This window comes from Anolis carolinensis, chromosome 6, assembly GCF_035594765.1.
Source record: "Anolis carolinensis isolate JA03-04 chromosome 6, rAnoCar3.1.pri, whole genome shotgun sequence".
Lineage (NCBI taxonomy): Eukaryota > Metazoa > Chordata > Lepidosauria > Squamata > Dactyloidae > Anolis > Anolis carolinensis.
Window position 1 is genome coordinate 33026752 of NC_085846.1, and position 27768 is coordinate 33054519.

The 27768-nt window shown below is 41.3% G+C and overlaps 1 protein-coding gene across 1 annotated transcript in view; it reads right to left on the reverse strand.

Annotated features, from left to right (window-relative positions):
• Positions 1–27768, reverse strand: part of thra (thyroid hormone receptor alpha) — a 169938-nt gene that overhangs the window by 38397 nt on the left and 103773 nt on the right. Inside the window, exon 4 of the mRNA XM_008113348.3 lies at positions 11514–11575. Coding sequence (XP_008111555.1) covers positions 11514–11575 — 62 coding nt within the window. The remainder of the gene's footprint in view (positions 1–11513; positions 11576–27768) is intronic.

The window sequence follows — 27768 nt, forward strand, 5'->3', positions numbered from 1 at the left end:
TTTTTCAGCTCCTTTTTACTGTCATCACTCTCCCATACCTAGGACTTTATCACACAACTCGTAGTGGTTCCTCTTATAATGTTATATGTTGTTGTGTATATAATTATGTATTGTTTTATGTTATATACTGCACCCTGGTGTGCCTTTGTAAGTTGCCCTGAGTCCCTTAGGGGAGATAATAATAATAATAATAATAATAATAATAATAATAATAATAATAATAAAACTTTATTTATACCCCGCCACCATCTCCCCAACGGGGACTCGGGGCGGCTTACATGGGGCCATGCCCAGACACCATACAATATAACAAAATAAAACAACATATCATAACACAATATAACAGTGCAAAAATAATCATATACATTACAGCACAAATCAGAGAAAACAGTAAAAAACAGGGCGGGCCACATGAACACTTAATTAAAAACTCGGGAGAGAGAGGCATACGAATAAAGGGAACAGGGATATAAAATGGTGGAGCAGTCTAAAGGATAGAATCCAAGGGGAATAACCAAAGAGGTATATAACATTTACTCCCCAAAGGCACATCGGAAAAGCCATGTTTTTAGATCTTTCTTAAAGGCTAACAAGGTGGGGGCTTGCCTGATCTCAATGGGCAGTGAATTCCACAGTCGGGGGGCCACAGCAGAAAAGGCCCTCTCCCTCGTTCCCACAAGACGGGCCTGGGATAAAGGCAGTGGCGAAAGAAGGGCCTCCCCGGATGAACGAAGGGATCGGGCAGGTTTATGATAGGAGATACGGTCACTATTATTATTCTCATGGCAATGGCATTGTTTAGGCAAATGGAAAAAATGAAACCATCACTTTCACATTTTGCCACAACTGTGTTACAGTGTTGATATGGACCTCACTATTAGTCTTCTGTATAGTCTTGCTTTCTACTCATGTTTTCCCTATCCAGCATATGCATGCAGTGGTTTTGTATTTTACCACAACTGCACAATTTGTGTGTTCCCATGAGACCTTCCCTGCACTTTGCAGTATTAGGACTTCAGAAGAAAACAAAAACATTGTATTGTATAAAAAATGGCGGAGGAACAATAGTGATATTGGAGTCATTTGATGGGCTTTTCCCATCAATGAAAAGGAACAACCCAATCATGATTTAGGAGCAAAGCAACTTTGGGACAGAATAACACTATCCAGTAAGCTCCAACCAAAGGCCCTTTTATTCTGCCATAATTATGCTTTATCAACATCATGTGATAAAATCCCCAGGAAGTTCTGAATCTCCTCTCCATTGCTTTCCTTCAAGCCCCTACCTCAATGGTTCCTAACTTGTGGTCCATGGACCACCAATGATCCTTAAGAACTAAAATATGGTCCGTGGCCTCACCATTACTACACCATTGCAATGAGAGCAACTGATCTCACAAAACCCTCTTATAGTGCCAAGGCAATGAGGATGTCAGGAGGGGAGAGGCTGATTATCTACAAAAGGTGAGACAACAAGCCTCCTGACTTCTGCTACTTCTTCTCCTCGTTCCCCCTGAGCACAGCCGTTCCATATGGCGCATGGAAGTGGGGGCACTTTGGTGCCTTTGTTTCTAGGCCTGTTCCTGAGGTTATTTGGGGGTGTGGATTAAGAAAATTGCATTGGGTAGACTACATCAGTTCTAAATTATTAAATATGGTTTATGTGGATGAGCAGATGGCAACTACCTGATGGCATATGTTCTGTATCAGAAACTAAAGCTGATATGGTCTATCCAATGCAATTTTCTGAATCAGCACCCCAAATAACCACACTGAATCTAAAGTTGACCAAAAACTGATTCGTAACCCTTTTGGTACTAATGTTGGAGAGCAGTCCCTGGTTAAAGTGGTCCCTGGTCAAAAAAGGGTTGGGAGTCACTGCTCTACCTCCTTCATTTATCCTCCAGTCAGGTTTTGTTGTCTTATTTCCATGCCAATGTGTCTCATTTCTTTAGCCATCTAATTTTGGATTCCCTGTTTCTACTTTCATGGACACTCCCCTGCCCTTCGGCTGCCAACAGCACATTGTATTTCATTTCCTCTGTCTCGTGTACCTTAAACAGTTCTCTGAGCCAAATTGTTTTTCTTCCTGTCCTAACAGACGTCTTTATTTTATTTCATTGTGAAAATTAAAAGAGAACAAAAAGTTAACACAATTATAAAGAGCAAAATGCTTGAAAAGAATGACAAGAATCAGAAAACAGAAGATGGGGAAGGAAGGAATTCCTTACATGTTTGATAGCAAAAGATGCTGATGGAGGAAGGTATGAATGTGGCTTACCAACTAATGTACCACAGTCCAGTTTTGGTTTCAGAAAGACTTGGTTAATTCAACACTTCCACATTCATCTTATGCCTGATCTATCCTCCGTTACAACATAAGTAGAGTCCAAAGAAGTAAAATGGAGGAGGGAGGGGCTGCACAGAGACTGAGATCAGCATTGTTTTCTTACAGCAGTTCTCTATTTTGTGCAGTAAGCATGAAAAATGTTGGTGACGTATCCAAAATTCGAAAAACCGACGTCTATGAAATGTTTAAAGGCACACGTATGTTCATATTGCATGTAAACTGGGAGAAACACCAGTATGCTTATAGATTTAAGCCCATCTGGAGTACAGCTGTTTGCTACATGAAAGCCCTATGGATTTGGGGTAGGGGAGATGAGAAGCCTTCCCTGCTTTATGCCAGAAAGACAGTCAGCATCTGGGTAGGAAGCAAAAGCATTTCAGTTTTGCTTTTTTATATATCTCCTCCCCCTCTCAAGAGACCACACAATCTGCAGCCACATTAGGTCAATTTAAACCCCATTTTGAAACTGAATTAGTAAGGCATCTTCTTTACTCAGTCTTCGTGAGAGCAAACAGAGGGGGGGGGGACACAGGAAATGCCTTGAAATGAAGTGATCCTACACAATTTTAATGGTGAGAGAGAATCTCTCTACGAGTCGGAAAACAGGAATTCCCTGTAGGAAAATCCATTTCCTTCCCTGGCTCCTAGAGGGAATCCAAGATCCTTTGGAATGTATAAAAGCAATCAGATCCCAGGGAGGAGTTCTCAAGGGGATGGGAAGTCTCTTGGTACCAATATCCTCCCCCAAATATGCTATTTTGACGAGGAAAATACACGGATGTTATAGTGCATGGCTAGGAAGAGATCGAGGACCATGCTGCTGCGGACGTCTGTAAGTGAAGAGGAAGAGCCAAGAGTTGCAGCTGGTGAATGACTGGTAGCAGTGACACACATCTCTATGCACATACTCGGAGGATTTTTAAAAGCCACAATTGTGTCTGTGTCTGTGTGCTTGTGTGTATACACGAACACACATACACACATTATGCTTAAACTAATGTAAATGCAGCCAACCTGCCTGAAGCATGGAGGGATGTTTATAAGAGACCAATGACTAAATCTGTTGGAATGCAGGGATGTGAAAAAGTCTCAGATCTGATTCTGCTGCATTCCTACCCTCCCTTCCCATATGGAAATAAATACAGACTCTAAATCATGTTCCATGAGTTATACATTTATTTATATACTTTTTCTAACGTACTGTTTTGCACTCATTTCATCCAGTGATTAAACATGTTTGTGGCTGCTTTTTGGTTTAAGTGTGTTTAGCTATTCAGGGTTTCTTTTTTAATGCATGGGTGATTTTATGTGCATGAAATATACAGCAAGGCTCACAGACGTGCAAACTTCTCAGGCAAGGTGTGCTTTATCTCGCTACAAGTCTCCAGAGGCGTGAAATGAGTACTTTCGGCAGCCCGCCCCCCTTCAAACCACGTACACATGTACAACCTGAGTCGGTGTATGTAAATACTCAGGTTGCGCATGTGTAAGTAGAAAGGATGGTGAAACAACGGTATGTATATAAGCCCCACAGTCAAGTTCCTGTCGGCTTAACACTCGATCTATAGGCAACCTGTTGACATGGTCATTTGTTAAAAGCCTTTGTGCAATGAGGAACCTACTAGGGTTCCAGACTGTGGAAAAAATATAAGCATTTGGAGGTGTAAACATTTATAAGAATGCCATAGGGAAGGTGGAAGTATGTGGGCCATTACTCACACCATACCTTTTAATCCCCATGGGTTCACACTGGCCAAGTGAGTATGTCTTATTTCTGCAGCTATGAAGACAGGAGGAGATTAAGCTCATCCTGAAGATCCACTACCATGGCTATTATAACATTAAGAAGCACAAAGTGTTAGAGATCATGAACATGGACAGACTTACATGTTGGTTGTCACCCAACCAAGGCCTTCCTAAGAAAGAAACTAACTGGGACCTCGTAAAAGACTATTTGAAACAGATGAAAATAGACCTCATTTGTTGAAAATAATTGATCTTACGGATAAGAAGAAGACAGAGGGGAAGTAGATCTAAAATAACAAGTTAACTTAAATTGAACTTTAGGGCTATCAAGAATAAGAAGGAACTCAACAAACTTTCCCCCCCTTTTTTTTCTTCACTTCTAAACATTTTATTTTTACTTTTTTATTATTATTTTCTCTTTTTTATACAAATGTAGACACTCTAGTCTTGGTTTTTCTTGTTTTTTCTTTTTTCCCTTTCCCCCCTTTTTTTCTCTTTCTCTCTCTCTTTGATCCTTCCTTATCTCAGTTTTCCTACTTTCTATATAATCAAATGTTCTCGCTCTTTCAATGTTAATTTACTCTATCTTATAAGGTAAAACTTCAATAAAATTATTTTTTTTAAAAGAAGCTTGGATATATGAAGTTCTATTGTGTATGTTCATGCCAGAGGTTGCAGCCCCCAGGAGCGCAATGGATTTAACCCTTGTGCCAGCTGGACTGCTGACCGGAAAGTCAGTGATTCAAATCTGGGGAGCAGGGTGAGCTCCCATCTGTCAGCTCTACCTCCTCATGTGGGGACATGAGAGAAGCCTCCCACAGGATGGTAAAACATAAAACATCGGGACGTCTCCTGGGCAACATTCTTCCAGACGGCCAATTCTTTCACACCAGACGCGACTTGCAATTTCTCAAGTTGCTCCTGATACAAAAATAAAATGCCGGAGGTCAGCCTTCTTCAACCTGGCACCCTTCTGACTCCAACCAATCACTATATATATATATATATATATATATATATATATATATATATATCCCTTTTCGCCCACAAGGCTGGGACTCAAGGCAATATTATAGGATGAGAAGAATTGTACATTAAGTCAAGCGTAGTCAAAAGCATGCAAAAATATTAAGGTTACAATCATTTTAAATTATCCATAGAATTAAAATTATTTCAAGCATTAATTGAGAAGCATGGAATAAAAGGAGTATGGCATACTAAAATAAAAAGTCCTTTAATGTAAAATGACCAGTTCCCAAAGCTGGAATAGAAAGGTCAGTTGCTGACAAAAAGGACAGCATGGACGGAGCCACAGAGAAGGTCTTCCTATATGTTCACAAAGTATTTGCCTATAAAAAGTGGTGGGATTGAGAGCAATTCCTTTCCAACAGTGGGAGATACCACCGTTCTCCATGAACAAAACTTCAAAGAGAAGCAGCCTTTAACCTCTTGTGCTTTTTTGATTGCTGTAAAATAATTGTGCCTTTACTGAAGACTACTTCAGGGGAAAACTTTAATCAATCTAATAGATCCAACTCAAAAGGAAAACTGGTGTGAGAAAGGAAGGGGAAAGCAAATGCACCTTCTCTGTGCCATGGATGGAATCAGTTGTCTCCCTCTTGGAATAATGTAGTCCATGGAAGGCAAGTTTTCTTTTCTGCTCTGCAGTCCCGGATCTACTGAATTCCACACTTAAACCTGGGAGTCATTCCTTTTCTCTTTTGAAATCAGAAGCCAGGATACTAACTACATTACAAGTACATTATAAGCAATATACTATGGGGACAGTAACTCCTTTCAGTGGAAAAAAAAAAGTCTGCTAGTGTTGGTTTTGTGTGTGCGTTTGGAAGCCTGACCTTTATACCTAGGGTTTTCCCTTCTAAGTGTTAGGGCATTTTCTTACTGTTTAATTTTCTAAAAAGTAATAAAGTAATTACCATCACAATGAGCTGCATCACAAATACTTTGGGGAGGGGGAAACATTAGCGACAATGTGTTACTGGCAAGTGAGAAGACTGTATTAAAATCCATTAACAGATTGCCTTTAAAGAGTACTTTTAAAATATTTCAAAATACAGTAGAGTCTCGCTTATCCAACCTTTGCTTATCCAACGCTTTGTATTATTCAACGCAGTCTGCCTCCCGCCTGGATCCACAGCTGTTTCTCTAGGCAGCAACACACAGCAGGCCAACACGCCCAACAACAACACAAGTGCAGCCACACTCCCAAACAAGTGGAGGACTTGTTGTAAAACATGATATTTTGGTGCTTAATGTGTAAAATCAAATTATAATTTGACATTTATTAGGCTTTTCCTTAATCCCTCCTTATTAGCCAACATTTTTGCTTATCCAACGTTTTGCCGACCCGCTTATGTTGGATAAGTGAGACTCTACTGTATACATTTCTAAGCTGAACACAGTTGTTTCGCAAGGAGAATTAGGACCCTCAACAATAATGCCTTAAGACTATTTGAAGAACATAACTCACGTATGTCAGAGGTATGTATGTGCCCACAAACACACATACATGCAAACATGCATATATACAGAAGCACATCCGTTGCCTTGCAGTCTGTATTATCCTCACACCCACCAAGATGTTTTCTTGTATCCAGATCAATGCTCAAATTTCTGTGCACCAGAGGCAGTTTCTCCCTCTGACATCCAGTGAATCGAAGCGACACCAGGTTGATGGCAACCTACATTGCACTTGTCAATGGATGCATCTTTTAATTTGCTCTATCCAAATGTCAGAACACAAACATCTATGAGTCAACATGATGTGGGAAATGTGCATGGTTAAAAAATGGTACTCAGAATGCTCCACATCTATTTTAACAATCCTAGTGTAAAAATGTTGCAAATTACCATATTATGGAGAGGAGGAGGATTAGCATTCCTTACACACATCCTCGCCTTGACATTGGATACTTACTTTAGCCTGCTGATGCAATATATTATATTATGCTTTTAATGTATGTGTTTTAATCAATTTGACTCCTTGTACTTATTATGTTTATTTATTTTTAACCCTCGTTTTCGGTTGTTTATAAGTTATATTGAGTTTATTTTGTTTCATGTTTTGCCTTGATTGTTGTTTATCTGTTTCTGGGCAGTGAATTATTTTTATAAACTACCCTGAATCCCTTTGAGGAGAGAGGGCGGGTTATAAATAAATAAATAAATAAATAATTATTTCTAACAATTTTCAGAAGCCCAAAAGGTCCAGACCAAGAAGATGTATGTACTAGAAATTGGGGGAAATTGGTTGATTATGTGAATGGGAATAGCGGGGAGAAAAGGACTGAAAGATGCAATTAAAATGATCTTCCATATGAAATGTAATGGATATTAAAATAAATAGCTAGGCTGCTCCTGAGGGAGAGGGAGGGTTTAATAATGGGAGAAAAGGAGATAAGTCTAGATGATTTTGATTTATGGAATAATTATGAGAGTTAGTGATGAGTTATTGAATTTTACATGTGATATTGTAACTCATTTTTTTTAAAAAACCTTCTCTTCTTTGGAAAAGAATAATAAAAAGGCTTTTCTCCCTCTCTCTTTCAAAAGAAACTCTAGAAATCATAGATGTGAACCATGTCAAAAACCCAGGAACAAAAGTGAGAGTTTTACTGGGATTGGTTAGGAGATTGATTGAGCTGATGACAGCATGAAGGGTCACAAGAAGAGAACCGACTCAACAGGTAACAACCGGCTTACAATGGACATTAGCCAGTTCCACCTCATTGTGTCTTGCCCCGTGACCCTTTGTGGCCCCACCTCTTGTATCCCCCCAGCCTTTTAGTGGTTTATCTTCTGCCTCCAGACTTCTGACGTTTGGGAACCGATATCCTGAGCTGCCCCGTGACCTCCTCCTCTGGGCCAGGGGAAAAACATCAAAGAACCTCAATGGGTTCAAGACAAGACTTAGTTGCCTTTATGAAGGATATCCTGTTCTTTAGCTTCTGGTATTTAGGCAATGACATCTTTCGGTCAAAACAGTCTTTTTTCCTTCCTTGCTTTCCTTCTTTCCTCTCTCAGTTACAACCATAGAAGTCAAACACTTCACCGAGTTGTCTAGGACTAAAATATTTTCGTTTTTAAATCATTTTTAAACTACATAATCTCTAGTATAATAAAATATAGTAAGAAAAACAAAAAATATACAAATAAAAAAAGAGTCATAAAAAGGAAGAATGAATAAAGATAGAAAGGACATTTGACTTCCGACTTTTCTAACAATGGTAACACATGTCATTATGTAAAATAACTTCTCCAACGATAATTACTATTCATATACTAGTTCAGCTTCACCAAACCTAATAATTATCAAAACCTACACTTAACATATTATTCTCTTCTTTTTCTACAAAAAAGACAATCAAAAGTTCCAAGTCTTTCAAAAATATAGCTTCTGAATTCTCTAAAAATGAATGTTGACAATGTGTCCATTTTCCAATAGGTCAGGCAATTTCAGCAACCAATCATCACTTGTTGGAATGACATTATTTCTCTGCACAGACAAATAATATTACTAAAACATATTGAAGAAGTTCTAGTGGAGGAATGAGAGGGTTTTGGTGCTTTTCAGAAGGTTCTCCTAGTACAGACTACGCTTCTTCCTTTTGCCACTCTACTCAGAGAAGATAATGGCTCCTTTTTTGATAGGAGTAAGGAGTTAAGGAGCCCCCGGTGGCACAGCGGATTAAACTGTGAGTTGCTGAACTTGCTGACCGAAAGGTCGGCAGTTCGAATCTGGGAAGCGGGGTGAGCTCCCGCTGTTAGCCCCAGCTTCTGCCAACCGAGCAGTTCAAAAACATGTAAATGTGAGTAGATCATGGCACTCCATGCAGTCATGCCAGTTACATGACCTTGGAGAATGCTAGCTCTTCGGCTTAGAAATGGAGATGAGCACCAAACCCGAGTCGGACACAACTAGACTTAATGTCAGGGGAAAACCTTAACCTTTTATATAGGCTAAGTGGCAGGCTGACTGAATGAGGAAGTGACACTCAGGAGGAAATTAACTCTCCCAAGTTACAATGCCTATGAACCCAGTATGTGTGATATCTGCATATTCCTCGATTCTGCATTTGACTCACTTACTGGAGCCATTTGCTTTGAAAAACACATGGCTGTAAAAGAGCTCGTTTTGTGCTGATAGCTCACCTTGGTCTTAACTATGAAGATACTCAGAAATGCTAGTTTGCTAGTGAGAAACTAGTGCGCAGCCTAAAGTAGATTGGGGGGGGGGGGGTTGAAGAGATGGACCTCAGAACAAAATTCCCAATATGAGATTAAAAGAGTTCTGGAGTGAGGCTCACTAAACCCCTGAACGAAGACTACAGCATCGTTATGGTCTGAACTCCTAATGAATTAAGATGAACTTCTTCTCATCCTAATGCTGGAGAAGCAGAAATGGAACATAGGGAACTAGTAAGAAGTTGTTCTGCCTGAATATCTCTATAAATCTCCACTCTCCATGCCTGACACTGTTCACCATAACCCTTCCATATTTGTAACGAGCTAAGCCAAATACAGCTTAGATATCATGTATGGAAGCCAATGAAGGCCAATCAATCTCACAGCTTTTCTTCTTGCCCAGGACAGCAACTGTCAAACACTTGGCGGGTCACCAAACATAGCTTGCTGATGGGTTACATGTGGCTTAGAGGATCACACACATGTACAAACTGGAGTTATTCCCCTTTCTCAATATGGCAGCATTCAAAGCATCAACAGATGATAATTCTGGAGCTCTATTAATATGTCTATGACCCAGAGAGGAAATTTGTCTCCCAACAGGGTGCATAATTCTGACTCTCAGACAGAGTTACCAGTTCAAGATTGTTTCAGGCTCTGACGTTTCTTGCCACATTCTGAGAGTCTATTAAGCATTTAAATACCAGCCACAGATGCTCACAGTTTGTCATTCAGACACACAGAGAATACATATTCCTGTTTGGAAATTTAATCAAAAATCTTAGCTATAGAGCAGGTATGGGCAAACTAAGGCCCCGGGGCTGGATGCAGCACTCTGTAGGCTTACCTCAGGCCTTCCTCATTTTCCCTGTCCTCTTGGCATAAAGCTGCAATGGCCTGCCAGATCCTTATACAGAAAGGATGGGGGAGCAAGGCATGCACCAGCTGAGAGCTCTCTGGAGTGCTCTTAGCCACCGCATGTCTCACTCTCCTCCTGGAAGAAGGATGGTGTGAGCAGCCTGTCCTTATGCTGGGAGGACGGCTTGAGGAAGACATGCAGTGGTTGAGAACTCTCCGGTGTGCTCTTGGACGTTGCTTGTCTCGCCCTCCTACTGGCATAATGCCTAGAGGACAGCCCAAAGATCGAGGGAGTATTGAGGAGGAGGTTCGTAGCAGTCACCACATGTCTCGTTTTCCTTTTGCATAAGGATGGGGTGAGCAGCCCTATCCTTATGCCAGGAGGACAACCTGGGGACAACCCTCCTGGCCCCACCCTATCCCACCACCACCCCCTAGTCCATCCTACCCAGTGTGTGCTTGGCTACCCTCATTCCCGGCTTGGTCCTCCCGGCCGGGCCCACAATACGGCCCCAAGGCAAAAAGGTTCGCCCATGCCTGCTATAGAGGCTCAAAATCAAGGTGAAATGAAAGGATGATTCCTTCTCAGTTTTGGATTGTTTTGTTATTATGTGCCTTCAAGGCATTTCTGACTCATAGTGACCCTAAGGTGGCCCTATCACAAAGTTTTCTCTGTGTCCAGATGAGGGTTGCCTATGTTGTCCTCTGAAACAGAGAGAGTGTGATTTATCCAAGATCATCCAGAGGGTTTCCATGGTTGAGCAGGAAACCGTGGTCTCTAGAGTCATAGACACATTCTACACGGCCATATAAAAACCACATTATCAGCTGGGTTATATGGCAGTGTAGAAGGGGCCATAAGTCTCACGCTCAAATCACACAATGCAGGCTCAAGAGATGGGATAAGGAACATTTCATCTAGCCTACTTTTCTATAGTCAGAAGAAGTGGAAGGTGAGCGCTGGCACAATAACTGGGAGGGAAGGAGAAAGCAAATACTTACTATACATAAACAGATACATAACCAGAAATTCTAAGTTCCAGCAACAAATCAATTAGCACTACAGCAAATGGCCACTCTACTAGGCAAGTTCAAGATTTGCACATTTGTCTCCCACCTGGAAATGATCCAGAAAAACTGGAGGCTCTGGCCCAGGCCCTGAGACATGGAAACACTGCTTCAGGGAAAAGGCATGAGTAGGAAATGAAAGTGGATTCTTTCAGCAACAACTGGATCCCCTCCTCAGCCCAGTGATTGCTGAAGTGCAGTAAATCCACTGCCCTCTAGTGACAGGGAAGCATGATAGTTGGAAAGACAACACCACTGTCCAAATAGGAGCAGAAAAGGTACTTACCTGACATACTGCTTTTCACCGAACATTGGCTGCTTTTTCTTTTACGTTTCCCATCCGGCCACCTTCAGAAAAAAAGAGAAAGGGCAAAGGTTAAAGTGAATTTACCACGATCAGGAAACCTAACAGGTTCAAGCTACCATACGCCCATCGTCAACAATCTTATCTCAATTTATCACCCTCTTCATCCTCCAAAGCTTTCCCAACCATCCCAAGCTCACTCTTGTGCTTCGTACAGCTCCACTTCCATCATCTCACACCCTTTCAGAAGCCAGGAGGCGAGAGCAGTACAAGTGGACTCACTTTATGTTATCTGAAAGTAGCAGAAGCGATAAGGGGGTTGGGGAAGAGGTCGCATCACACCCAAACGCATCTACACTCTTGGGAGCACGCGCAGGGCTAGCCCCCTCTTGACCTGAGGTTCCCATGCTGTCCTCTGCACAGCCCTTCGTGTCATCCCAAGCGAACCCATCAGCAAGACATTCAAAGACAGAAGCCACTCCATCAGAAAGGACTCCAAGCCAGTTAAACCAAGACATGTCATGGTTGCAATACTTGGAAGAGTAGGAATTGGGGAGGGGGACAAGTTTTTAAAAACACATTTTTCAAAGTTGTTTTTTAAAAATGGATCATGAAATATTTTCTTTTAGAATGATGTATAAAACGTTTGATCAAAAGGAGTCTACATATTTACTGCACTCAAATCATTTCTAAAAACTGTATTTGACTGTATATTTGACTGTTTTACTTTGATATTTCCTTCTGTTTTTATTGCATGGTGTTTTTTTGTTGGCTTCTTATAGTTCAAATGATTCACATGGTTTAGGATCTTGTGGCTCCATTTGTGTATGTGTGTGTGTGTACGCAGCACTTCCCGGGTTATTTGAAAAAGTCATTTTTTTATTTTACAAAATACCTAAGGTTGTGCGTGAACTACAACTCACATCATGCCAGGTTAATCCCCTGAAACTCCATCAGTGGTTAAAGTTTGTCAAGTTGGGCAAGTTTGCTCTAGATGCATCATTGGTGGGTTCTGCAGGATGAATTACAGTTCCCACCATGGTAGGTCAGCCTCCTTCAATTCCCTCCAGGAGCTTCAGTTGGTCATGAGTGCCAAGTCTAGTCCATCATCAGTGATGGTCAAAGTGTTTCTGGATGTCAGTGAACGGCAACTCCCAGAAATGAAGGTCAGTTCCCCTCAAACCCCTCCAGTATACTCAGTTAGTCACGGTGGTTCTCTGTGCCAAGTTTGATGCAGGTCCATTGTCAGTGGGGTTCAGAGTGTCTCTGGCTGTAGGTGAACTACAACTCTCAGAAATCATGGTCTATTCCTCCCAAAGCCCTTCAGTATTCAAATTTAGGCGTATCAGGTGTGTGCGCATCATTATTTGAGTTTACGTTGCTCTCTGGATGTAGGTGAACTACAACTCCCCCAAATAAAGGAGAATTCCCCCCAAAGCACTCCAGTATTTTTTGTTGGTTATGGGGGTTCTGTGTTCCAAGTTAGGTCCAGGTCCATCATTGGTGGGGTTCAGAGTGCTCTTCTGATTATAGGTGAACTTTAAATCCCAGTACCTATAACTTCCAAATGTCAAAGGCAATTCTCCCCAAAGCCCACTAGTATTCAAATTTGGGCATTTGAGTATACGCTCCAAGTTTGGTACAGTTCCATTGCTCTTTGGGTTCATAGTGCTCTCTGGATGTGAGCTACAACTCCTATAAATCAAGGTCAATTGCCCCCCAGCCTCTCGAGTATTTTTCATTGTTTATGGGGGTTGTGTGTGCCAAATTTGGTCCAGGTCCATTGCTGGTGGAGGTCAAGGTGCTGTGTCTTGATGTAGGGTAAACTACAACTTCCATCATGTTGTGTCAGTCCCCCAAACCCTTCCAGTATGTTCAGTTGCTGATCAATTCTGCTCTGTTTGCTGCACATCATAGAAAAGAGCAGGAAAGGGTTGTGGGAGAGACAGTGGGCGGGATCATGCAAATTCCACACCAATGAAGAGACTAAGAAACACTGGGATATCTGTGGTGGAGGAAACACATAAAATCTAGGATGAAATTGTCCCCGTATGAAAACCTTCACTTGGATGGTGGGCAGTCTTGTGTTTGTGGAGGACACTGGCAGGGGTTGTACATGTTCACGGTACTCGCTATTACCTGCAATGTCATTGGAGGGAGGGCCATTGGTGTCTCCTGCATAGTGGGAGCTATAGCAATTTGTGAAAGTGGACACCTCAGCCACATACACACATACATATTTTCACTTTTATTATGTGTATAGATGTGTCTGTGTATGTATGCATGTATATGTGTCTGTACATATGCATGTGTGCATTGCCCTATTTGATGTATTAAAAGAACAGATTGTTGTTGGTGGTACTGAAATTAGGGTGCATCCCACAATCGATGCTGTCTTACAATTGACGAAATATGGTATATACTTTTAAAAATAGTTACTCCTCAAACGTGCCCTCTTCACAACCATACTGGGCAGGGGATTCTGGAAACTACAGTTCAAAAATAGCTTATATAAGTTCTCTGTACATGCTGCCCCTTTACACATGGTGATATGCATGGGAGTGTGATTACTCTAGCAACAACTGTGCGGGTAAATTAGGGCTGAGAGAAGTAATTGGGTCAAAGTCAACTGGCTCAACAGACAGGGATTTGAATGCCCCACAAACCTCATAACCACGTTGGCTCTGAAAAAAGAAGATAGGAAGCAAAAAAAGATGTGATGTTACAGTAGCTGAATGCTTAGTGGTGTGTGGAAACAGGGTGGAGAGAGAACATATAAAGAAAGATGAACTTAAAATAGTTCCCCCCTCCCCCCAACCTGGTGCTCTACAGATGTGCTGGAACATCGCAGGAATTCAACAGCTGAGCATGAGCTTTGGATACAGAACTGAATGATCTGAGAAAACTGATTTTTTATTTTTCAAAAATATACAAGTCATAAGAATCTTCCTGAAAAATTCAATCCTTGCTGAAAAGCTAATTTGACATAGTTGCCAGAAACAGCAAATGTTTTGTTCCCAAGGGAGGTATTAGACATAGCAGATACTGAAAATATTATAATTGACTTGTTCTAAATATTTATTTGTTTCCACCAGGCAGCTAGGTTCAAAGTGGCAAACAGTAAGTGAGAATGAATACAGAAAAAGATATAATAGGTTTTTTAAAATGTGGTAACTTATGTCTACTCCTATGGTTTAGGTACATGCTGTGTGTGTGTGTGTGTATGTAAGAAGAGAGAATGAGAAAGACGATCAGGATGATATAAGATACTGATATAAGATATGGCTACTGATATAAGCAAGATTCAGTATACCTCCTCATGTTTTACAGGGTCGTCAAGAGTAGGTTGATACCCTGGTGTGTGTCTGGTGTGTATACACACACACACACACACACACATACCCACACACACACACACACCCTGATATATGTATATACATACACCAGCTTAGTTGTTTCCCAGCAGCACATCTGCACAATTGTCATTGGTGAATGACCATAGGTCATCTGCTTGGTAAGCACCTTTGGACCAGGGATGATAAGTGACTATGGGCTGAAAAAGAAAAACAGGTTCCCAACAGTGCTTGAAAGGAAGAGACATAATGAAAGGACTCTTCAATTGCTCTCCCCTCCTTCGTTGCCTTTTGTGGGCCATTGATTGTGATGAAAGAGATCAAGGTGAGGTCCGTGATTTGTCTTTCCTGCCACAGCCTCACAACACTGTTTGATCAGAAAGATCATTATGATGATGATGATATTTCTTTATATCCCACTTTTTCTCTCTTAAAAGAGACTCAAGACAACATGAGACTCAAAGGGTTCAAGGTCACCCCATGCATTTAATGGCTTAATGGAGACTAAGGGTACATCTATACTGTAGAATTAATGCAGTTTGTCACTAATTTAACTGCCATGGCTTAATGCTATAGAATCATGGCAGAGGTAGCTTTGCAAGGTCTTTAGCCTTCTCTGTCAAAGAGTGCTGATGCCTTAGCAAACTATAAATCCCACAATTCTATAGCAGTGAGCCAAGGCAGACAAAGTGGACAAATTTTGTTAATTCTACAATGTGGAACAGTGCTTCCTAACCTGTGGTCCGTGAACCAAGAACTAAAATATGGTCCGAGGTCTCATCGTTACTATACCCTTGCAACGAGAGTCTAACGAAACTCTCTTATAATCCGAGGCAATGGGAATGTCAAGAGGGGAGAAGCTGACTACTCACGAAAGGCGTGACAACAAGCCTCCTGACTGCTGCTTCTCCTCCTCTCCCCTCTCCCCGAGCAGAGCTGTTTCATGTGGTGCCTGGAAGCGTTGGTGTCTTCGTTTTTAGGCCTGCTCCTGGGGTTATTTGGGGTGCTGATTCAAAAAGTTGCATTGGATAGACCACATCAGCTCTAAATATGGTAAATATGGTTTTCTGGGGGAGAGCAGATGGTGACTACCGGATGGCATATGTTCCATATCAGAAACTAGAGTTGATGTGGTCCATCCAATGCGGTTCTCTGAATCAGGACCCCAAATAACCAAATCTAAAGTTGACGTAAAACTGATTTGTAACCCTTTTGGTACTAATGTTGGAGAGTGGTCCCGGTCAAAAAAAGTTTGGAACCACTGATGTAGAGCCAGAGTGGGATTTCCTAAGCTCCATTCCAATCATACAGAACCTAATCCATACCATACGAATGGCACATTTACTACTAAAATACAGTAACACAACATGATGCACATTCATACTTTTATTATTAAGAAACACACTGATTTAGGCTTGGGAATAACAACTGGATGACAATAGAAGGGCTGGTGTTATTTATCCTTTCAGCACATTGTCAAAGGGTTAGAACTCTGGCTGAAGTTGGAGAGTGGCTATATTTATATCCGATGTCATGTCTCTGTCATTTCTTCTTTTTCCCCCCGACTGAGCATCACAGCAGAAGTTGCATGCTTGGTTTCATTTTTATGCGTATTTTTTCCTGCAAAGGCCACTGAGTCAAATTTCCAAATGAACTATTAACCAACTACCCTAGGGACGATCCACTGGGATCTTTTTGTTCCAGCTGGAATTATTCACCCTGTTTTGGCAACGTCCTCCCCCTGCTCCCCAAAATCCTCATGAAAAGGAAAGCCCAGGAGCTGTTTATTCTAGAAAAGCCAGCATTGATGCAGTGGTCAGATTGTTGGATTAGGATACGGGAGACCTACATTCCTATCTTCACTTGGCTATGGAAAGCACCTTGGACCAGTTACATTTTCTCAGACCAGCCTACTTCACAGGACTGCTGTGAAAATAAAATTATGGAAGACAGCCATGTACACAACCCTAAGCTCCTTGGGGTAAAGGCAAGATATAAATAGAAATAAACACTCTCGTCTTGCACAGACTGTAGCTATTCGGTTCAAATCTCCCTGTTTGAGATTTCCCACCCTGTAAAAAATAAGGTGCATAGAGGCACACAGTGGTGGTCATGTTTACATCAGCTTAACCCCCAAACAGTTTTAGGATTAATTGCAAGCTGAATAATCTCTTTCCCCTTCCCTTCCACCCTCCAATTTCAAAAGGATTGGGGGGAAGGGAGAGAATTACATTCCAGAAGGGGAAGGCTACATGGATTAGGCATGAACACGGGCTGAAATATGGGAAGGGTTGATTAACAGACAGGATTTCAAGACAGACACTATATGTATATATATTGAAATGCCTGTAAGCCTGTGAGCAGAGTTTGCTCTTTTTAACATACATTTCTGGGAAAGGGGGGTGGGCATGGTAGCAATATTAGTCTTTCGAATAAAAACAGTCTCGTTACACCTTAAAGATCATAAATGTTTACAAGGCTTCAGCTTTTTTAGACTAAGACCCACTTCATCAGAGGCTTTTACATTTGACATAGTTACTGTATAGCGGTTCAGTGGTTCGAGTCTGGGGAGCGGGGTGAGCTTCCACAGTCAGCCCCAGCTTCTGCCATTCTTGCAGTTTGAAAACATGCAAATGTGAGTAGATCAGTGGGAAGGTAATGGTGCTCCATGCAGTCATGCCGGCCATGTGACCTTGGAGGTGTGTGTTAAAGCACTGAGCTGCTGAACTTGCAGACCGAAAGGTCGCAGGTTCAAATCCCGGGAGCGGAGTGAGCGCCCGCTGTTAGCTCCAGCTTCTGCCAACCTAGCAGCTCGAAAACATGCCAATATGAGTAGATCAATAGGTACCGCTCCGGTGGGAAGGTAACAGCACTCCATGCAGTCATGCCGGCCACATGACCTTGGAGGTGTCTACGGACAACACCGGTTCTTCAGCTTAGAAATGGAGATGAGCACCAACCCCCAGAGTCGGTCACAACTGGACTTAACGTCAGGGGAAACCTTTACCTTTTTTACTGTATAGCACTTAAAATAAATTATAAAAGCAAGAAACAACCACCCAAATTGATCAGAAAGTACATAGGACATTTCCATACACTCCCAACTCAAGTGGAGGCTGACCTCCTTCTATCGGTTATGTGACATGATGCATCTTACTGGACTTTTACTGTGTGTGTATATGCATCTACATATGTATATGCGTATACAAATTTTCCATCCTATAAAATGAGATGCATACACATGAGATTAGAAGGAATTATTTATTCGGCTAATTTCCTTCTCCTCCAATTTAAGTTAACAGTGTTTTACCAGCACCCTGAATGAGGGGGAATATGTGAGCATGAATGGCTGTTCCTCCACAACTTTTTTCTTCCAAGTTAAATTCAAAAGACACAATGTCCTATCTGGCCCAGATTAAAGCAGCAGCAAAAACAACAACAAGGGTGATCTCATCCGCAACTCAGCCAATTGCCTGTCAGCTGTTCCAGCCTCATTTGCATACTGCTCTCCCATTGGCAGAAGCGGTGCTAACAGAATGCAAAAGGCGGAGCTGAACCGATCTGCAGTTAAATCTTGCATGTACAGTACATGCAAACATCTATGAGATACGTGTGTATGTGTGGCTTCAAGTTGCCTGCCGATTTACAGTAAACTCATGAATTCCATGGAGTTTCCTTAGACAAGGTATAATTATCCGAGATTGTTTTCCCAGTTCCTTCTTCTGAATTATTGCTTACTTTACCCGCTTTTGTTGGTGGTCTTCCAGCCAAGTACTACTCACAGCTGACCCTGCTTAGTTTCCAAACTGGTGCTTTTGAGATACTTGGTCCTATATGAGAGTATATTTTACAGATCAGTTGGCTTTTAAAACGTATGTGTATGTAGCGATGTATATGAGACATATATGTACATAAAAACAAATTTCAAAAGCAGAATATTCAAAAATATTTGAAAAATGAACATTTCAAAAAGCAAATCTTGATCTTGCTGAGCACTGTGCTGGTGCATAGGCATACCTTGCTGTAGCCTCTTGCCATTTCACAGATCCCCAGGCTCTCTTTGGCACTTGTTGAATTGTTCACCATTTAAGGTTTTACAACACCATTTTATGTCATGGGATTTGGATTTTGGAACCAAGGCCCTGTGGATACCGAGGGTCCAATGTATTCAACTAAGACAAATGCAGAGTTGCTAGTGTCATCATTCCAGACACTACACAACAGGCATGAGCAAACTTTTTCTCTTGGGCCGATATTGTGGGTCCGCCCGTAAGGGCCGGGCCGGGCCAGGAGGGAGGGGAACCGGGCACACACTAGGTGGGCTAGGCCTATGACTTCTTTAGGCAACTGGTTCCATTGCCAAACCAATCTCACTTTCAAGAAGTTCTTTCTAATGTTCAATAAAAATCTATCCTCCTATAACTTTAAATCATTAGTCTTAATTCTACCATCTGAGATAGCAGAGAACAAGCCTGCACTAAATTGCGGCAGTCCTTGAACAAATAGAAGGGAAGCCAGAAGGTTACAAATACAGTAGAGTCTCACTTATCCAACGTAAACGGGCCGACAGAAGGTTGGATAAGCGAATATGTTGGATAATAAGGAGAGATTAAGAAAAAGCCTATTAAACATCAAATTAGATTATGATTTTACAAATTAAGCACCAAAACATCATGTTATACAACAAATTTTACAGAAAAAGTAGTTCATTACACAGTAATGCTACGTAGTAATTACTGTATTTACTAATTTAGCACCAAAATATCATGATATATTGAAAACATTGACTACAAAAATGCGTTGGATAATCCAGAACGTTGGATAAGCGAGTGTTGGATAAGTGAGACTCTACTGTAGAAAGAACCTGGAATCTCAAAAATATTCATAAACGAAACAGGGCAATTTTAGGATAAAAATCCTATCTGGAAACATCCAAAATATATGAGTTTGCGGTAGGGTTGCCAACACATTTTTCCTGCTAGGGTTCTTGTGCCCTGGTTTAGCAAAAAGGGGGGCAGAATGCACCCTGTGAGTCACATATGGTCCTCAAAGGTAATGATGATAATAATGTATTTCTTCCATTTTAAGACACACTTTTCCCCCATACAAATATATTTAAAAACAAGATGAGTCTTAAAATCACAGATGCTTTTCTTATACCCTGTTTCCCCGAAAATAAGACATCCCCAGAAAATAAGACCTAGTAGAGGTTTTGCTGAATTGCTAAATATAAGGCCTCCCCTGAAAGTAAGATCTAGCAAAGATTTGTTTGGAAGCATGCCCGCCAAACAGAACACCAGAGTATGTGGGATTGGTAAATGTACATACCATAGAGTGTTGTACATGGAAATAATGGTAATAACAAGAATTCACAGTTTGTCTGGTTATGGTGGTTTGTGATGACAACTACTGTACAGTATATAATGTTCAATTTTTTTTGTTCAACAATAAATGTGAATTCTTCATGGAAAAATAAGACATCCCCTGAAAATAAGACCTAGCGCATCTTTGGGAGCAAAAATTAATATAAGACATTGTCTTATTTTCGTGGAAACGTGGTATATGCTGCATATAAATAATGCTTTTTTCTGATGGTGGTACTGAAATTGTGTGCGTCTTACAATCAATGGTGTCTTAGAGTCTAAGAAATACGGTAATAACAACAATGATAAATGTTATCGCTCCAATGACTCCAAATGTCCTCTAGGTGGCATTGGGGTATTTTTGACATGTTTTTGGAAAACATGTCAAAACATGGCCTTTTTTTAAAAAAAGAGAGAAGTAAACGGGAAGTGGCTTCCATTCACCTGTTGTTTAAACATGACCTTTGCTATGCCAAAAATGGTCCATGGGGCTAACAACACAGAAAATGTGCCTCCATACCCCAAGAATGTATGTACGTGGGGGCAAATAATATTTTTGATGTTTATTGTGGAGTGTATGAATGGGAGAGGAGGTGAATCTTTTCAAAGTATCCTGTGGAGTAAATGCAGCCCCTTAACTTTTCACGATTGCACAAAATCCAAACTACTGTTAGTTCCAGGCATTTCTGATAGGGATTCATTCGGATACTCAATCTTTATTTCAGGGGAAATGGCAGTAATCTACTCCTAAAGAATCTAAGTGATGGTTGTCTACCTGCAGGGGTTGATTTTACTTTATTTCAGTGATAAGGTGAGGCGTTCCTGTGATGTCAGCTTGTACCCGCAGTCCAAAACAATACAGCTCAAACACAAGTTTACCACTGCAGTGAGAACCACACCTTTTAACAGATGCACAGCAGTCATTTAAAACCAAAGTATATATTTCAGCGTGGGCTCAGAGCCTGAAATATAGCAATTGGAAATGCAAAACATTTTTTTTAAAGCTGTCACTTGGGGAAATGACCCAACAATAACACATGGTGGCGGTTTGTACGTGCAGCCTTTGAATAAACACAACACATCAGCATGTACACAATGCAGCTTCCAAAAAAAGATCACAAACAGTGACTGCGAAGTTGAAGGGGAAGGGAAGACTGGTGCTACCTGGTTGGTTTCCTGGGGCCCCCAGCAAAAGCACCCACCCAACAGGATGTCTTCTTGTCCACATAAGGCTTGTAGGCACGGCTTGTTCCAGGAGCTGCTGGGACCGGTGCCAAGCTATGCTCTGTGTTCGTCCTCCTCCCCAACGAACGAATGCATGATGTTGCTTGGTCCCTTGCCAGCCCAGCCAGTTCGGCACCTGAGGACAGCGTGTGCCCATCAGAGGAGCAGGAGAGGCACGGAGAATCCTCTTCTCAGCAGCTGGGATTCCCTGGCCAGTGGGCGGGGGATTAGGTGGCAGGGAAAGGCGAAAGAGTTGACAACGCAACCAAATCTCTTTGATCTCCCAAAATTGGGGAGGTGAGAGTGGAGTAGGAAAAATAAGGACACCTAAGGAGGAAGGAAAGCAGGAAGGCTGTACACTAGGGATGTTGCTAACGGAGGTGGGGACGAGGGCACTGCCTCCAGTAAAAATTATTCTCTCTCTCATGAAACATTCCTTCAGTTGCAAAATTTCTAGCATTGGAGTGAGTAAAGGAAAACTGACTGCTTAATGCAGAAGATCCCTGTACCAGCTCTATGGGCAAACACTGTACTGAGATGACTTGGAGGTAACAGAAGGCAAGGCCACCTTAATGTAACCTTGACCTGTGTTGAACAAAGCTGGGAGCCCAGAATTCGGAGTATCCCCCGACTTTCGACTGGTGTAAAGAAGAACTGTCCACAACTCTTTTCACTGTCACTCTGTTTTCCCAGGCTTGGGTGGCCCGGGGACATGGGATGGCACTTATAATCTTCTCTTGTTCTCCATGTCACGGTGGTGTCTGTGCAAGACATGGGTGCTACCGTTAGCCATTACTTGAAGTGATGTCAGCCAGAGCAACCAGGCAATCAAAGAAGGAAGATGGAGAGGAGGGGATGAGCCATCTTCTCCCCCCTCCCTCGTTGCCTTCTCCGACATCGACATTGCTGCAAGAGATAGTCGACTGGCAGGACTCATGTTGTGCCCAGACAACACCGAATCATAGAGAATGGGAAGGGACAGTAAGGGTGACCATGTAGTGGCACCTCTCTCCTACCTTCATAGATACCGTGAGAACCATCTTGGGGCCAATCTGGTGTACACCGATCCTGTCTAAATTATTTACAACTAGAACTATAACAATTGCTGTGTTTGCATTCCGTTAGTAACTTTCCCTGCCCTTCTTTTTGGATACCTAAACTGTATTTTGAAAAGCTCAACTGAAGTTACTGGAATGTTAGAAATTTGGAAATTGAAGGAAGATTGCAAGGGGGTGGAATTCCCAGTGAGGAAGCAGTGCTTTAATTTTCCCTTGACCTTCTGTGTTATGAAGACATCTTCTTTCCTGCTTTCAGGCATGGATTTCCACAGGTTAACGAATCTGCCTTGAACTCCCTTTATGAAAGCTGAAAACAAAGCATTGATGTCCTAGGTCTCAACCCAAACTCCTTAGAATGATTTTGTAATCATCCCCTTCACATTAACAGATAAGCAAGGTCAAAATAGCATGGAACACTTCAAAAACATCTTATCTCACTCTTTGCAAACAAACGTCTAGATTTCAAGGTTTTTATTTATATATCTTATCATCTAAATTATTATTATTTATTTGCGAGCTAATATTCCCTAGGCATAATCTGTTATTCTTTCCTGGCACGCAAGAGAAAAAGGTTATTTCAGTTTGCAAAAGTTTCTATGCCTGGCCCACCTGAAGGCAAGCAGGTGAATGGATGTTTACAAGCCTTTTAACCCACATTCATCACAAATTCCAGGAACAACATTATGAGCGTTCCTGAAACACAGGTCATCTACCACTACTAAATCTTGCATTTCATTCCTCCCTTTTACATTTTAGCTTCTGACAGAAATTTCTAGGTATAACAACTGGCACATTACCTTTACCATATATTATCTGAGACCTCTCCCTTTGACAAGACATCACCCCCAAGCATCCACAAAGTGCATTTCATTCACAGCTGGAAAAAAATGTAAAGCCATTCTGCCCATCTGGGGTTATTTAAATGTCTTGAATTCCACCAAATTTAAGGTCAAACATTCCCATTTTAGAAATGAAACACACATCAGCTACATACCTAAAAGTGAATGGGGCAAGGAGACCGGTTTGAATCTAAACTCAGTACTTTTCATGATCTATCAATACAATGAAAAATAGAACGATAACAGATCTAGCCCCTTGATTTCCCAGTATTTTCACTGTCTCATGGGTTTATGTGTGTGTGTGTGTGCATTAAAGTTATAGTGTGTGTGTTGGTATATAGTTATGCATGTATGTATATATTATGTCTATGTCACATTTTACCCAACACAAAATTCAAGCTATGCTGAGTGAAAGGTTAAATCAAAGTACAGATTAAAAGGTGGCATGTTTATTGTATTATCTTTCCATGTTCTATTTTTATTATCCCCCCCCTCCCCCGCACATGAGATGAGTGGAGGAAAGAGAAGTTAGTGAGAATGACCACTGTAAATAGTATTCATCAGTTAATCTGACTACCAAGACACCACCAGGTCTGTCCATGCTCTTTCAAGTATGTTGCTTTCTCAACCATGAGCATTGGCAACTTACAATACAAAACAAAAGTCCTGGAGCCAATAACATATTTTGGAAGTTTCAGAACTGTGAAAGAATTGCATTGAGGCCAAAAAAGCCCTAACTACATAGATAAACAAGAAAAGCCTGAAGGTTGATGAGCAAATCTTTAGTCTCAGGTTACTTCATAAGGTATCTGAGGAGACAGCATTGACTGATGATCAAGGTGCACATTTCCACGAATCTCATCCCACCCAAGATGTTCTTACCTCCCACATGGCCCTAAGGAATGGATGACCTTCCGCCTTTTCTGGAGAAAGCAAAGAGGTTTTGCCTTGTCATACTTTCCCAAACATGGCTGAGAATCTTCTTTGCGCAATATGGGAGCAGAAGGCCAAACTGTCAGAACAAATGTGCCCAAGGGCCACGTGGCAAAAATGAAAGGTTGTGGTGGGGACATCACCTGAGATGACTGAACCCCCATGTCTGGCAAAACTCCCTTTTCACAAAGAGCAGCTTTGGCTTCCAGCTGAAACACAGGTCTTCTTATGTAGCCAAAACACACAATTATAAAACCTTGATACTATTTGAACAATCACAGCTATGTCCTACAGCAGTGGTTCTCAACCTGTGGATCCCCAGGTGTTTTGGCCTACAACTTCCAGAAATCCCAGTTTACCAGCTGTTAAGATTGCTGGGAGTTGAAGGCCAAAACACCTGGGGACCCTCAGGTTGAGAACCACTGTCCTACAGAAATCAGAAGAGAAGCAGATTTGAAATGTGGTGAGAAACTCTGCTAGAGAGCTCAAATTAACTTTATTTAAACTATAGAATTAGAGCTTGTTGCAGAGAATTCTAATAAATTCACAAAACTACCATTCCCAGGATTCTATAAGATGGATCCATGACAGTGAAATCAGACCCAAAGTGCCATAATTGCACAACGGGGACACAACTTTGGGCTGCAAAGTTTGGGAATGAAATCCCATTTGACTGGGGTGACCAAGTCATCATGCAGTCCAAAGTGGAGGTTAACATCGTTCACACTCCTAGTGAAGGTCTATTATAACTACGAATCAGTTTGCTATAGTAAATAATCATGCATAGTCCTTTAAAAATTTAAAAGACTATTGTAATTATTTTGATCTTTTTACCATCAATGCTGTTAAGGGATTGAGTAACTGCTGCTATTCCAAACTGATTCAGTTTGTTCCTTTTGAGGGGTAAATAAGGTTCCATTTAATCTTTTTTGTTGTTTAATTTTTCCAATATATAATATATATATATCACCGAGGCATTACCTAACAATTAACATATTAGACTTAAACTTTAATTTTAAGACTGTTCTAACTTGAATATTAAGTACTGATCCTGACACTCTAACAACCATGCAGAGGTACATTTCTGTTTTCGTCTTTCATGGTATTGCCTGAAATAAAATATTCCAGTGACCTTGGGCATCTTCGCTAGCCAGGCAGTCCTTTTCTCCCTTCCTCCCTCTCTCAATCTCAGTCTAGATCATCTCTAGAGGTGTGAAGATCTTGGGGTAGAATGGAAAGCTGGGAGAGAGACAAGATTTCTCTCTTCCCAAGAGTCATTTTATTCTACAAAAAAAACCCCCTGAAAATAGATTATTAGAAGTTTTCCTTTAGAATGATGAATAAAGCCTTTCAGAGAATGTGTTCTTATATGGACTCAGCAATTAACTCAATGGATCACCTCTAATTGGAAGTAACCAACAGGATTCTACCCAATATATTATATATTCCTAAAGGAACAATGTGACTTTCAATCTGTAGAGTATTAAAAATGTATTTTTTTTCATTTAAAATCAAAAATACACACACAAATATGTGTTTCCCCCCTACTGATTCAAAATTCCTGGAAATGTCTACATCTACTCATCTCACAAAGCTAATGGTGAAAAACCAGTCCATACGATTTGTGAGCCTACAGTATACAACGTGATTGCTTTTTCTGTTAAGGAAGGTAGAAATACAACAAACCGCATCCATTTACATCTGCAGCTCAAAGGAAAGACGGTTGTCTAATTTTGTTATGTGCTCTTGAGTTGTTTCCATCTTATGGTGACAATCTGAAAAGATTTGTTCAGAAGCTTCTTCTGAACACGAGAGCGTAGCTGAACCAGGACAGCAAGTCTTGTCTCCAGAGTCATCGTCCAATGTTGAAATCATTACATTTATCTGGATTTCCAGAGCTTCCTAGGCCAGCGTAACTTCATTTTTGCCACCCTGAACTCTTTGGGAGCAGGGTGGGATATGGATGGAATCAACAGAAATAAATGAATCCATTTGGTACAATGAACATGGATTTAACTGAGTAGATGCAGAGGGTGTGGCAGGAGATCTACACATACTGGCAGGCACCATTGTTTTCCTCTGAAGCCAATCCAAATGTGAAATGGATAGCTGCTACATTTCCTCTACCCAGCTAGTGCACTGATGTTGTTCTGGGATTCAGAATAGCAGTGATGCCAGCTCTGCATAACTCTGTCTTGCCGATCCCACCACTGCTGGTGATAACACTTAGATATTTGCCCAGCTCAAGTCGCTTTCCTAGTCACTGTGGCTGGCTCTGTGCTGGGGTTGCTTCATCTCTGCCCAGGTCCAGCTGGTTCCTTATGCCATCAATATGCCCTTCCTCTTAATGATCTGCCTAGGTAAATGCCCCATAGAGGACACGTTATGGAACAAGGCTGCCACCCTGTGGCCAGGTGTACCCATCACAGGAGGCCAACCATATATGCATATATTTTCCAAAATTGGGAAAGCATAGCAGAGTTTACAGCCCAAACAGAATGGGGCATCTCTCATTATTCAGGGAAGGCAGACAATCTTACCAACGAAGATTATATTAAAATGTCATCTTGTATGGGTGTTCAAAATAAGAACTAGCTTCCTGGGATTCCGAACATAATATATGGAATGCAAGGGTCGCTTGTCCATTGTGAAAATCTCCACATCTAAGAATGGACAAGATATCACAATTTTCTGCACATTTTTTACAACAAGAAAAGAACATGTTAGCCATTTTGATCAATTTTTTTCTGTGCAGCAAGACCCTGGATGATGTTTATCTGAAATGCCATTAAATTACCTGTCTTCAGTCCCATCATGCGAGTGTGGAGAAGAGCAAACCACAGACCACCTATTACAATGCAGACTGAGCCCTGCCACATGCAAAATGGAGGACCTTCTCATAGCAACACCAGAGGCACTCCAGGTGGCCATAGTATAATGCCAAGTTTTTAAACTTGTGTTTTTAAATACATTCTAACTGTACGCTCGGCTCACTTCTGACACGATAAATAAAATATAAGTCCCATAATCACAGAGCTGTACTGGGTGACCTAACAAATTACTAGAGAGATCATTTTCCTGAACACATGGGTTATTGAAACTGTGGATATGGGTTCCAGAGTTACTGAATTCTCTGTATTCCTAGTCTATATAACCATGTAGTCCCCATACAACAGCTGGACAATCATGGATGTGTATGGATAAAAAACAAATCCACTCACACTTGTCTCTTGTGACATAAATCCAGTTTGATAAGAGCAAAAAGGCAAAAAAGTCAAGCCGTTTCCCCAAGAGCCAGCTGGAGCCAACTTTTAAAGCTAAGAAAATAAAAGCAAACAAAGTGCAGAAGCTGCTTACAGCAATGAATGCAGCATACATGTGTCTTCTGCTCTGGTCTTTGACCTTCTGCCATCACTTATAAAAGCCCGATAAGAGCAGAAATATAATAAATGGCATTGGTGACAACA